Below are 14,924 nucleotides of genomic sequence, written 5' to 3'. Positions count from 1 at the left end.
GCCCCCAGAACACTGAAAAAAAGATGCATTTCACTCTGTGTTTCAATGGACATGTGACTAGTAAAGATAACTTATTTCAGATACTCGGTGAGGGAGTGGATCACCAGCTTTCACATGTACTCTGTGGGGAATGGGAATATGGATCAGGGGTTTCACCCAAGCCAGGAATGTCTTTTCCGGGTGTGGATGTCCAGTCTGACTCTGTGCCAGTGTGTGGTTGTAATTTCCAACCTGATACCTTCGGGTCAAGTTGGGCAAGGAAAGAAATAAAAAATTCTAAATGTACAAGAAACTCAATGGCCAGTAGGGATAAGGCAGCCTGCTTCAATGGTGCTCCTCCCACCATTTAAACATCTATTCCTTCCACCACCCTTGCACAATACTCTACAAGATATACAGCAGTTACCAACTTGGGTTATTCCAACAGCACCTCTCAATCATGTGACCTCTACCACCAAGGAGGACAAGGGCAGCAGATGCCTCGAGATAACACCAACTGCGCATTCCACCATCATCGCACACCATCCTGACTTGGAAATATTTTGATGTTCCTTCAGCGTCACCAAGCCTAAAACCTGGAACCCCACCCAACTGCATCTTCCCCTGAAGGACTGTAGCAGGTCATGTAGGTACATTCAGTGCAATATGCTCCTGAAGTTGCTCGTGATGCCCAGATTCCATCAAAATTAACTAAAACAAGCAGTCATGTGAGTCAGTAAAGCCCTGCCCCAAGATCCTAGCAGCTGAGTGACAGCAGGCAAAACCCCACCCCCGCAGTCAAGTGATAGCAGGCAAAACACCAGCCCCAGACCCTGGCAGCCGAGTGATAGCAGGCAAAGCCCCGCCACCAGACCCTGGAAGTCAAGAGGCAAAGCCCCGCCCCCAGCTACTGGCAGCCAATTGACAATCAGAAAAGCTGTGCCCCCAGCTTTACCAGTTCCAAAAACAGTCAGATTTTGTTTTTAAATGTCTCTAACAGAACTACTTAAGTGATTAAAATTGAATAAACAATTAAATAATTCAATTTTTAAAAATACTAAGAAGCTATAAACTTTAAGGTATGGAAAATAACTGATGAAAGGCAATTAATTTCTTTGTCTTTTTGTCTGCAGTCTACAATTCCCAATGAATCAACAGGGTTGTGGACCCTGCATCAAGTCTAAGCTGGTGCAGAATCCGAGGAGCTACAGAACTCAGCAAGATGGAGGAAACTGATAGATTAGGCCTTTTGAATCTCTCAGAGAAAGTGGTAATTCTGCATCCAGCTGTGCATGTGTGATATGCTACTGTTCAAATGTATAAATGCTGTTGGTTGTGTCTGGAACCACTGCTATTGGCAGAATGTGTGTTCTACCCCACAGATTCCTCATATCCATTAAGAGTATCAGGTCACAATTATAAAGACACCATAAACACTTTGGTGAAACATCCTCTGCATGGCAAGACAGGGCACAATCTTTAATTATTTCATCTGGCAGAAATATCCCAAAGATAGCCAGGAAAAAAATTCCTGCTCCCAAGCCAGCTGACACCGTTCCCCAGAAGGGATTATTGTTGGATGTCCAGAGTACACATCCACTTCAGGTGATGGCCCTTTTCAAATGCACAACTTGCTATCCAATTAACATATGCCACAGCCCTCTAGGACTTGGTTCTCTAGAAAGCCATGATGTTGGTCTTGAAAAATATGAAGGATAAATATGGAAAAGCCTGCCTTAGAGGAAGTCCAAAACTAGGGGTGATAAATAAAAGATGGTCGCTAATAAATCCGACAAGGAGCTTCTGAAAATTTCCTCCACTTGGGGTGCCTCGAAAGCAGAGCTCGTTACTCTACTGAGTAGCGGGAAGTAACACGATGCATTTCAGGAAGAGCTAGCGTGGTCTGGAGGAGGAACAATAAGTTCCAAAGGGAAAGGTGAAATAATTAGGGTCGCTGGAGGCTTGATTTGAGAATAAATACTACCTGGATTGCTGAAAATTCAATTTAGGTAATCTCAGTTTAAATTACAACACCATAAGGTATCACGATAACTCTTGGTAGATTATAATTCTAATTTTCTCTTTGATAGAATGGACACTTTTAATCATATTTCAGTCAACTTTATGGAAACAGGCTGCATTGTAGATGCTGTCTAAAGACATATTTAAAATTTCTCATTCTTCTTTGCATTGCCACCTATGTAAACTCTGCGAGTTACGAACATGAGCACAAATGATCTTTACCTTTCCTACAACTCCAATCCCACAGTCGGCTGCTTGGATCATGCTGACATCATTACCTCCATCACCTGTACAACAAGTCATCATTAAAGTAAACCTTGCACTTAGCTGCTTAATAACAACAAATATTAAACAAAGATCAAACCACCCCGAAGAGAAGATGAAGATAAACTGTTCCGAAACTGAATGAGAAGTTCATAAACAAGCTTAACTTATGAATATTTACATTCCAGTATCTAAAAATAGGACATCAATTTACTGGCTAAATTAAATGAGCACCAAATCCTGTGATATCATCAACTGATGACCAATTTTCAAATTAAATAGATGAAATCAGTTCTGAATTTCTCATTAGTGATTGAATGAAACAATTCCAACGATGCTGTTTCTTTTAATCCCTACTGGACAACTGCTGAATTTCATCTGTGTTTCTGATCACTTGCAATGCACTTCATTGCCACCCTGTGGATTTAGGACACATTACACATACACAAATGAAAGCTGAATAGAAATTCAAGCTCTATTTGAGGGACAGACGTCTGGTAAACCAATGGTTTATTACTCTGTCATTTCCTGAACTCATAATTGCTGTTATTGAACACCTTATAGCCAAGATGTTAGTGGGGAAAAAAAACGCTAACAGCTACCCTATACCTAATCGATTCAAACAAAAATGAATAAACTCATTTTTGAGATTATAAAAGGGAAGGAACAATTTAGATCTCCAAATCCATTGCATTTAAATCTTCCACATTCATGACCCGGATCTACCAAGATTAGATGACAATATTTATTATTATTAGACTGCATAAGATTGGAGCAGATTAAAAGAAAATTAAAACGATTCCAAAAATGTTCCCTCTTAATGAGTCAGAATCAAATGGAAAAAATGTCACAGCCAAAATTCTTAACTCAAAAGTAAGCAAGCCAAATTTTGGCTAAGCCATTTTGTTTTTAAGTTGTTTCCAATTGCTGCAAAGATATTGAACTATTACTTTGCAACTGTGGATCACAGATTAAAGACAGAAAGCTGAGAGGGCTCTGTGCTTACCTATTGCACATGTGCGTTTGCCAGTGTGCTGTTGTAACAGCTTCACAATTTGAGCCTTTTGTGTGGGAGAACATCGACAACACACAACAGCTGGGCACTGGCATGCAAGTTCCACAAACTCATGCTCATAATATTTCAGGCAAACCTATAAAGATACAAATGAAAAACATGCAATATCTTTTACATGTCAAATACATGTTAACTTTCCAAGCATCATCCTTTGAGGTGCCGACCTGCAGTTCCCCTGGGACATACGGGAAACATTTAACTTTTGTCTGTTGTGATTCGGTGGGCAGCCTGATCTCTTGCTCAGAAGATCCCAGGTCCCATTCCAGAGGCTTGGAAAAATTCTGGGATGACTCTGCAGTGCCCTCTTGAAGGAGTTTTGCACTGTCAAGATCTTTAAGTTGAAGTGCTAAACTGAAGACCTGTCCAGTCTATATCAGGTGGCCACTAAAAATCTCTGGCACTTTTTGAAGAGCAGGAAACCAATCCCTCAAAGCAGCATAATTGAAAGTACATTTGTCAATATCATAAGTCTGCTTTTGAGAGGTTTCTGTGCACTGATCGGTTGCCACATTTCCTGCATTACAGCAATAATCATTGGCTGTAAAAGGCTGGCTTGGGTGATCATATGTGCTTGCATGCACCACATGTGCTGAAGCAGAAACTGTGCGACACAGAGAGACGAGCTATTCCTGACTGAACTGCTCGTCAATAATTAGATCTTACCTTGGAGCCTGGAGTACTGAGCAGACATTGATTTCAAAACCTGCAGATTGGTTTGAGATTTCAAAAAAATACAACAGATGCAAAAACACCAAGGATTCGTAGCTTGTCTATAATGTACTAACCAGAAATAGAACAAAGAATATCTTTGGAATGAGCAAAGTGATGTCGACAAAAATGGGATTATAGATAATACACAGAATCATTTTTAAAAATATATATTCATTCAATGGATTTGGGCTTTGTAGGCTGAGCCAGCATTTAATTGCCTGTGCCTAGTTGCCCTTGAGAAGGTGGTGGTGAGCTGCCGTCTTGAACTGCTGCAGTCCTTGAGGTGTGGGCATATCCACAATGCTGTTAGGGAGGGAGTTCCAGGATTTTGACCCAGCGATGATGAAGGAACTGTAATATATTTCCAAGTCCTTCTAGCTGGTAAATTGGTTTATTATTGTCACATGAACCGAGGTCCAGTGAAAAACTTTGTTTTGCATCCCATCGGTACAGATCATTTCAATACAACAGTGCATTGAGGTAGTAGAAGGGAAAACAATAACAGAATGCAGAATAAAGTATAGCAGTTACAGAGAAAGTGCAGTGCCGGCAGACAATAAGGTGCAAGGCCATGACAAAGTAGTAATGATGGTAGAGTTTGTGGGGTTGGAAGGTGCTGTCTAAGGAGTCTTGGTGAGTTGTTGCAGTGCAATTTATAAATGGTACAAACTACTGCTACTGTGCATCAGTGGTGGAGTGAGTAAATGGTTGTGGGTGGGATGCCTATCAAGCAGACTCCTATGTTCTGTATGGCTTCAAGCTTCTTGACATTCAACCCCAAATGGAGCAAAGAGAGAAAATGCTGGTGAAATGCCTCCACAGAACATGACCTCTGGCACTGAATCTTAAAATTGTTGGCGTTTCTCTTTGAGTTTAGCAAGGAAATTTCAATGATGTACCTTGATTGTGACTGATCCTTATTACCTTATCAAACCCTGTAGATTCTGAAACATATTCACTGATTACTGAAATATCAGGTTAACGTTTTATGACAATGTTATTAAGAGTTTAAATTTGCATGCATAATTCCCCTCAAGTGAAAATAGTTTAGATCAACTGTTTCACCAAAAAAAAAGTAATATCCATTCATTCTGCGGTGAATGAAAACAGTGCAGGTTTTTTTTTATTTACAATCACAGGACAAGGATTCCTGTCATCCCCAATTGCTCCTGAGATGATGATGATGAGCTCCCTTATTGAACCAGTTGTTAGCTACAAGCAAGACCATTTTATAGGGTAGTTAACAGTCATGTGCAGGCCAGGACAGAAGATTTTCTTCCTCAAAGTGTACCAAACAAACTGGATGTGTTTTTTTTTTAAATAAACTAGTGGTCTCATGGTCACCACTACTGATATTAGCCTTTCATTTAAGATTTTAGTGACTAAATTTAAATTTTCAACCAACTTCGGAAATTCTAAAATAACATCTCTGAATTATTCCAAGCCTCTAGATTATTAGTCTAGTAAAAGAGCTTGCCATCCTGAAAATGAAGCATTTTTCCAATTCTTAAATCCCAACATCCTTTATCTCTCCACTAGCAGCTGTGCCTCCAGGTAGCTACACCTCATACTTTGTAATTGTATACCTAAACATTGTTGCCTCTCCATCACTCTCTCCTCCTTTAAAAGGTTCCTTAGAAAAAAGTTGAAATAACATGGGTATCAATGCATAACCTCTTTAATTAAATGCTTGGTCACCTACATTATGGATAGAGTACAACTCAGAAATACTAGAACAGAAATTGAAATGCTAAAAATAGAGTAACGTGATCAAGCAATGTAATTATCTAATGAAACTGCCATTATGGATGCAGAAGCTGTGGAAAAAAATCTGATCATTCTAAACTGTTGGAGAGCATTCATTGTTAGAGTACAAGAGAAAAGTTGTCTCACTAGAATAGAGGGCATTGGTGACACCACACCTGAACTGTTGTGTACAGTTTTGGTCTCCTTTCCTAAGAAGGGATTTACTTGTTATGGAGGGAGTGCAAAGATTCACCAGACTGGTCCCTAGCATAGTGGGTCAGTCATATACGAGGAAGATTGGGGAAACTAGGCCTCTGCTCTCTGAAGCATAAAGGAATAAGAGGTGACATCACTGAAACACAAAATTTTTGTAAGGTTTGACTGTGTGGAGGCAAGGAAGCACGACAGGTCAAAGTTTCAAAGTTGACAGTAGGCCATTTAGGACTGATACAAGGAGAAAGTTCTTGACTCAATGAGTGGTACAGCCTTGGTATTCGCTAGCCCAGAGTACGGTGCAGGCTCAGTCATTGACTGTGTTCAGAACAGAGATAAATAGATTTCTGGGTATTAAAGGAATCAAGCAACATGGAGAACAGAGCAAGAAAATGGTGTTTGAGGTAAATGAGCAGCCATGATCTTGTGGAACTGTGGAGTAGTGTACTCCTCCCATGTTCTTGGAAAGATAATAGAAATATGACTGAGCTACAAAGGAGAGGTTGGACAAAGGAGATGTGTAGGGCAAGTGTTTTTTTTTTACAGAGAGTAGTGGGTGCCTGGAACAGCCTGCCAGGGGTAGTGGTGGAAGCAGACACGATAGTCACATTTAAGAAACTGTTAGGTAGACACATGAATATGCAGGGAATGGAGGAATATGGATCATGTACAGGCAGAAGAGATTTAGTTTAATTTGGCATTGCATTCGACACAGACATCGTGGATCAAAGGGCCTGTTCCTGTGTTGTAATGGTCTATGTTCTATAAATAATTTGGTGAGTAGAAGGGTTTATAAAATAAAAAGTACTTCTAACTCAAGTCTATTTATACTTCATTGCCATCTCTGCACAGCAGACTGTAGCACTTACCTCTAAAGAGTCCCCTGATATAACCAGTGTACAGTCATGTTTCCTCCTGAAAGCATTGAGCTCCAAATGAGCTTCACCACGATTTGTTACCTGCAAGGGCAGGTCTCCGGTTTAGTTCAGAAAAAAAAGTGTAAATTGGTGTTTAACAAAACATCAGTGCACATTTCATTCTGGGCAGACACAGAAGCAAACTGAGTAATAGAATAAGTTTAAATCAGAACATTAGGAAACACAACCACAGAAATTGGAAAAATGTAGATAGTCATCATGAATGCATGAGTATTTCACAACCTTGAGCAAATGCTTCTGTTAATTCAATTAGCTTTTATATCCAGACTTTTACTTGGTGCATGCAGATGATGCATGAAAAAGAAAAATGTTTTTCTTTCTAATTAAAGTTATCTTCAGCTGCCACTTGTAAAATAAGCTAATCTAGGGTGCTAAATAATCACTTGGGTTGTCAGCATACATCTTCTGTTTGCTCCAGTGAGTTAGTTGGTTCACTGCTACCCTCTAGTGGTTGCAAGATTTCATACTGTTCTGCATTTCAGCTTATTATTAATGTACTGATCCCACTCGCCTTTTCACTCCAGCATCCTTCTGAAAGCAATGAATCCTTTCAGGGGTTGGAGTCCTAACCTATATGGCTCAACTTCTCCCCAGATAACATTCCCTAACCACTGCATTCCTTTTCTTTTAATCGAATGCACACATTGTTAAATGCTGTTTCAACGCCCATTTAACTTTTTTCCACATTACCTCATACAGAAAACAATACTTAGCAGCTGTAGGAATCCAAACTTCTTGCAGGAAATATGCAACAAATATCCTGGTAAATTGTGGAAACAATATGTGTAGCTATACTGGTCTGTTCATAAGAATGTATACTTGTGCAAAACCTTTCAAACTAACTGTCAGCAAGGCACAGAATAAGCCCATGCAAGTTAAATTAATCATCTCAGGTTTTCAAAAGGTCTACATCCTAAAGATTACTGTTAAGCAGATTCATGCTTGTTCTATATACATTTGTACCAGCTCATCATTGACAGGGTAACTTCTACGCTGTGCACATCAATTTTGGAAATTTTGAGACATGGGGATCAGGTTAGCAATACTAATTTCAAAAACAGATTTGGTCATAGGTTAATTACATTGTAGGACAGTTTCCAGTGCTATTCAGAACTCCCATTAGTGGTTCAATGTGAGAGAACATTTAAAAATTCTATTTGTCACATATGGAAAGGAATGACGTTTTCCTTAGCGTTACAATATCAGAGAAAAATTGGCCAGACCTAGAGAATCACACGTATACAAACTGCGCACTTGGCTCAGCCTAGCTTGACCTGAAGCCAGCTCCACTAACCTGAATAGGCAATGGCAACAAAAGAAACTGGGAAAAACAAAATTACAGTTCATGTGTTTGAAATATAATAAAGCCCACACTCTTAGTACAGAAGGCAAAAAGCCATCCTTCCCCTTCCCCCTCCAATTCACTTAGACCTTCTGCAAAAGTTGCAGAGTCATAAGGGCATATTTGTGTGGAAGGTTCAATTATTTACATGGCTGTTAGCTTATTTAGGAAGGTTTCACTGTATCAACAAAACTTAGAACTCAAGAAAATTCAGCCACTTTTTTTTTTAACAAAATCTTTGGCGCTACTAAACATAATCACACGCACTGTTATGCACCAGATGTTTTGTTGTTCTTTTCCTTCAGTACTGCAGCCCATTTTGCAAATGGTGTTTACTGCTACACATGGAAAAGAATATACATTTGTGAAACTTTAAAGAGTCTCGAGAACATTTAAGATACTCTCACTTAGTTGGTCACACTTACAGGACGGAAGATGTGGACATCTTGGTTCCTGGACACTAGATGTGAGCTTTTAGCAATACAAGTAGCTGTTTCCAATTTATCTCCAGTTAACATCCATATCTGGAAGAAAATGTGAAGCAAAATTCTTACTAAATTGCATGAGTGGTGATCACAATTGAAGGAAGTTCTCCTCACGCGTGTATGTGTTATTTTGGATTGGACCAGTCACAAAAAAGTGGACTTAAAAATCACAAATGATAACCTGCGACTGCAGATATGGTATTCATTTCTCATCCTCAATCTACACGTAGCCTTCAATGTGGTTGACAACATCCTTCTCTTACAACTTTCTCCAAGCCATCCAGCTAGGTAGAGCTACCCTTCTCTGGTTCCATTCCTATCTGACTGTAACCAGAGAATTACCTGCAACAGCTCCTAATCCTACTTCCATTCCATAACCTTGAGGCTATCCCTGGTTTCCTCCTATCTCTCATCCACGTGCTGCTCTTCAGCAACACCAAGGAAGCAGTTGATGATGCAGATGCTGACGAGACACAGTTCTATCTCAAAACATTCAATGCTTTCTTAGTAAACAGTAGAATGGAAAACAGACTTACTATTTTCTCTACCCCCTCCCCAAAGAAAATAAATTACCTTGCACTCAAATTGGGCATTCAATCAGATTGGAAGAAAGATATAGAAAAAGAGGTGATAATACTATTTACATGGATAGTAATGATCTTTACATTCTACTTTAACTTTGAATCTGTACTTTTCTAGAGTATTCATTCATTTGCTAATGTAGGCATCACTGGTACGACCTACATTTATTGCCCATGCCCAAATGCTCTTGGCAAAAAATAAATGCTGCTAACCTTGTACTATTGAGGGCATGCATTTCAAGGTGAGTGGGGGAAAATCCAAAGGGGATGTACAGGATAAGCTTTTTTTTAAAAACACAGAGTGGTGGGTGCCTGGAATGCGCTGCCAGGGGTGGTGCTCGAGGCAGATATGATAGAGGTGTATAAGACACTCTTGGGTAGGCACATGAATATGCAAAGGGATATGGACCAGGTGCAGGCAGAAGGGATTAGTGTAATTAAGCATCATTAGCTTAATTAGTTCGGCACAACATCATGGGCCGAAGGGCCCGTTCCTGTGCTGTACTGTTCTGTGTTCTATGTACTGCAAAACAGCTGTCACAGACTGAGCTGTTTGGTAAGAAGGTCCAGGACAACATACACACAGATATACAATGTTTTTATTTCAGAATTTATTATAACAATTTAAGTCTGATTTAATTTACCAAATGGGGAAAATTAGTGTTGCATTTATGCCAATTAAGTTCACCCTTTCCACAGCTTTCTTCACAATTATTTTATACTATATCGCAAGCATCAGCAATAGCTTACAGGTATATAATGCTGCAGGAGATGAGAGAGCTAAAAATGCGACAAGTTCACCATGGGAATTGAAGGTGAGAACGAGAAGTTTTAAAAGGTCACACATTGGGTGGGAAGGGTGAAACAGAACTGATCAACAAGGAAATGTGACATGTAAAATGCTCAGTGTTATACTTTATTCATATCCTTTCATTTTTTGCAATATAACATTGTTACACTAGACATCTGACAATTGTACTGGAGACTCGTCCAATCTGACACAATCTTTCCCTCAATGTCAGCAAAAGAGCTGGTCATTGACACCAGGAAGTGGGGTGAAGCACACGCTCCTGTTTACATCAACGGTGCTGAGGTGGAGATGGTTGAAAGCTTCAAGTTCTTAGGTATAAACATCACCAAGAGCCTGTCCTGATACAACCACAATGACAACATGGCCAAGAAAGTGCACCAGCACCTCTACTTCCTCAGAAGGCTAAGGAAATTCCGCATGTCCCCATTGACCCTCACCAATTTTTATTGATGCACCACAGAAAGTATCCTATTCAGATGCATCACAGCATGGTACGGCAATTGATCTGCCCAAGACTGCAAAAAACTGCATAGAGTTGTGGACACGGCTCAGCACATCATGAAAACCAGCCTTCCCTCCACGGACTCTGTCTACACTTCTTGCTGCCTTGGAAAAGCAGCCAACATAATCAAAGACCCCTCCCACCCCAGACATTCTCTCTTCTCTCCCCGCCCCCCTTCCATCTGGAAGATACAAAAGCCTGAAAGCATGTACCACCAGGCTCAAGGACAGCTTCTATCCCACTGTTATAAGACTACTGATCGGACCTCTTGTATAAGATGGACTCTTGACCTCACAATCTACCTCTTCGTGGCCTTGCACCTTATTGTCTGCCTGCACTGTACTTTCTCTGTAACTTTAATACCATATTCTGCATTCTGTTAATACTTTCCCCTTGTACTACCTCGATGTACTGATGTTGTAAAATGATCTGTATGGATGGCATGCAAAACAAAGTTTTTCCACTGTACCTCGGCAACAGGTGACAATAATAAACCAATTACCTTTATTCCAGCATTTCTCAACATTTCCAGTGTAGGCCTCACATCTGCTTGTAGCTGATCCTCCACTCCAGTGAGGCAGAGGAGTTCCATTTCACGCTCAAGACTCTCCACAACTGCTGCCACCTTTAGCGAACGATCGTGAACACTCAGCTTTGCCTGATTGTATCGGTTCTGTCACGTACAAGGAAGCAGCCTTAAAATAAGCACGGGTAAAAAAAATTTGCAGAAGACAACATTGCTGAACCTACATGGAGAAATTCTCAGTCATTCAGCTCAGAATGGGCCCTTTGGCCCAAATTATCTTTGCTGATCATGATGCCCATCTACCCACCCCATCACCCGGGCCATGCCCTTTTCTTGCAGCTACCATTGGGCAGGAGGGTACAGAAGCCTGAAGTCCTACACCACCAGGTTCAGGAACAGCTACTTTCCTACAACCATCAGGTTCTTGAACCAACCTGCACAACCCTAACCCTCCCTCAGCAATGGAACACTATGGATCACCTCTTGCACTACCATGGACTTGTCGCTGATTGTTTTTTTTTGCACTAATGTCTTGTTTTGCACAATCTTCATTGTCTTGTACAACTTATGAATAATTTATATTCTGTGTATTGTCTGAATCTACCTGCCTGTGATGCTGCTGCAAGTTTTTCATGGACCTCACCGTACTTGTGCATACAACAATAAACTCGACTTGACTTATTAAATCCCATTTACCCACATTATCCTTTCCTATCCAAATGCCTTTTAAACACTGTAATTGTATCTGCCTCTACCACTTCCTCTGGCAGCTCGTTCCAATACAAGGCAGGACTGGATAGGCAGGGACCATTTTCCCTGCAGCAAAGGAGGCTGAGGAATGACTTTAGAGATTTATAAAATCATGAGGGGCATCAATACGGTGGATGGTCACAGTCTTTCCCCAGGGTAGGCAAGTCTTAAACTAGGTTGAAAGTGAGAGGGGGAAGATTTGAAGGGGATCTGAGAGGCAAGATTCTCACAGAGAGGATGGTGGGTATATGGAATGAGCTGCCAGAGAAAGTGGTAAAGGTGGATACAATTACAATATTTAAAAGACATTTGGACAAGGTACATGGAGAGGTTTAGTGGGATTATAGGCCAAACACAGGCAAATGGCATCGTCAGATAGGCACCTTGGTTGGCATGGTCACGTTGAGCCAAAGGGCCTGCTTCCATGCTGTATAACTCTATAACCACCACCCTGTGTGGAAAAGCTTGCCTCTCAGATCTCCTTGATTCTCCCCTCTCACCTTAAACATGTATCCTCTAGCTTGAGACTCCTTTACCCCCAGGAAAAAGACTCTGACTATCTACTCTATTGATGCCCCTCATAATCTTATAAATCTCACTTAGTTCAACATTGACACTTACCTGCATGACACACATATTGAAAATCTGAAAGAACTCAACTTGGCATGGGTAACTTGGCTTAATAGAAAAACTGCTGTTGATCAGTGTGTAAACAAAGCACGTCTAATAATCTCTGGGAAACAAAACACCATTTCAATTCCACTCACCATATGCAGTCTTGGATAGCCTGAGCATGCTTTCCCCTCAAACTTGCTCTACCATTTTACACAATTATCGCTGAACCATGCCTCACTCCACAAACCTACTTTCGCCCCCCCCCCCCCCAACCCCCATTTCCTTTCATACTTCTGGTTAACAAAAGTCTAACCATCACCGATTTAACCATGGCAATTTACTAATCAATTGTTGTTTGCAGACAAGTGTTACAAATTCCTACCATCTTCCGCATGCGAAAGTGGTCTCATGGGATAGAACTCAATGGAACCAAATTTCAAAGGTTAACGTTCAAAATAATCATTACCATCTCTTCATGTTTACCTAAGCAACAGGGCAGAAATTTCTACCTCTCAGGATAATAAATTGATGCCTTTTTTTTACATTTTTAAATCACTCCTGGTATTGCACTGCACTGATATTAAGTTTTTTTGTGTGAGAACAAGAAGAGATTACCATGTAAAGGGAAAATATCCAGCCTATGAAGTGCAAGATACCTGTCCTTTCAATGTTACACGTTTTAAGAGTCAGGACTTTCAGAATGGAACTTCCATCAGTTACAAATCAGGCCCCAAGCAATCAGATTTATATATTAAATATAAATCCTTGAATGTATCTATGTATTTTGCCTCAACTAATTACTGTGGCAGCGAGTTCCACATTCTCATGCTCTCTAGGTAAAGGAGTTTCTTTTCAAGTATTCATTTCATTTCTTGGCGACCAAATTGTACTAAACGTCTCTATTTTTCCTCTTCCCCCTTTTCTTTCTTTCCCTCTTCCGGAGAGGAGAGACCCAGCCTACTTCTTTCCTGAAGCACAAAACCTTGAAGTTCTAGTATCAGCTTTGTGGCTTTCTTTTACATTCTCTCTGGTGTCCCCATATCCTTTATATAACAAAGTATCAAAATTACACAAAGTATGGCCTAATCAAGATTGAAGAGTTTAGGAAAACTTCTCTTCTCGAAATAAGTTCAAGTGTTTTAGTTATAGCCTTATTGATCTATGTCAGCACTTTTACTCATCTATCAGTTGTTACTACGAGATCCCTTTCTCCTCCATCCTATTTTGATTTTTTTAATTTACAAGTAATAAGTGACATCATTTTTCAAACCACAATGTAATGCCTCACAACTGCCAATGTTAAAATGTTTAAGGAAAGATTGGTTAAGAAGCTGTCATTGGGGAAGCTAGGTGTAAAGTGAGCCAGATGATATCCAGGATTTTGGATTAAATCTACCCAACAAAAAGTACCACTCAAGATGAGTACGGGCAATTTCATCTAGTTCCTCGTGAGTAGATGCCAACAGGACCAAACATTTTTAGTTTTGCACCAATGGACAATTGTTATTTGGACAGGGTTAAAAATGACCAGGAAGAAGAACTGAAGGAAAAAAAATCACCACAGTACATTACGCAGCTTAGGAATTTAGTGCTGAGGAACATTCTTTGGGCGCAGTACAGAAAATAGTACACTATACCAACTGTACTAAAGCTAGGAATAGGTCTACAAAAAAAATTTCATTCCCAAGCAGCAACGTCCTACATCTCGATGGAAGCAAAAAAATGTAGGAACTTCAATAGATAATTACAGCATTGGCATACCATTTTCAATAAAGCTGTAGATAAATTTATAATCATAAATTAATGTAATGGAAATTAATAAGCTCAAGATCATCAGATACTCCATAGCAAGTATATTGAACAGTTTTAAATAAATTCATTTAAATTACAATTTAAGTTTGGGGTGGATTGGCCAAGTTCATTAGATGGATAAGTTTCCAAGGACATTCTGTACAGTGAACTTGCCACTGGTTGACAGCTTGCTGGACAGCTCTGCTACAAGGATAAATGCAAGTGAGATGTGAAGATGGAAGGCACTGACATGGATAATTAGGAGATAGCCTTCAATGGTCAGGACCTTGGGAGGCTGACTCTTTGGGAGGGCATTGGAAGATGCCAGGAGAAACAGTCATCTAAGAAAACTTAGAGAAAACTGAGACCAGCAAATATTGCACCTTGTCAACTCACTGCTGTAAACTGGTATGGAGATGGCTGCACCAGAATGGGGTTTGTCAGCCACACCAGACAATGCTCAACATGGAGCTGACCACTGTGTAAACCATGGTTTCACAGGACAGAAGGCTGCATTGCCACATATAGTCTAAATGACAACTTAGAGCAATTCCAACAATTCTGAAGGTACTA

General features: G+C 40.2%; 1 protein-coding gene across 1 annotated transcript in view; it reads right to left on the bottom strand.

Annotated features, from left to right (window-relative positions):
- Positions 1-14,924, bottom strand: part of atp9b (ATPase phospholipid transporting 9B) — a 259,834-nt gene that overhangs the window by 16,939 nt on the left and 227,971 nt on the right. The window contains 5 exon segments of the mRNA XM_052023085.1: positions 2,224-2,288; positions 3,272-3,416; positions 6,880-6,969; positions 8,716-8,814; positions 11,172-11,342. Of these exon segments, the coding sequence (XP_051879045.1) occupies positions 2,224-2,288; positions 3,272-3,416; positions 6,880-6,969; positions 8,716-8,814; positions 11,172-11,342 (570 nt within the window).

Source organism: Pristis pectinata, chromosome 9, assembly GCF_009764475.1.
Source record: "Pristis pectinata isolate sPriPec2 chromosome 9, sPriPec2.1.pri, whole genome shotgun sequence".
Taxonomy (NCBI): Eukaryota; Metazoa; Chordata; class Chondrichthyes; order Rhinopristiformes; family Pristidae; genus Pristis; species Pristis pectinata.
This window is presented reverse-complemented; position numbering and strand designations above follow the sequence as displayed.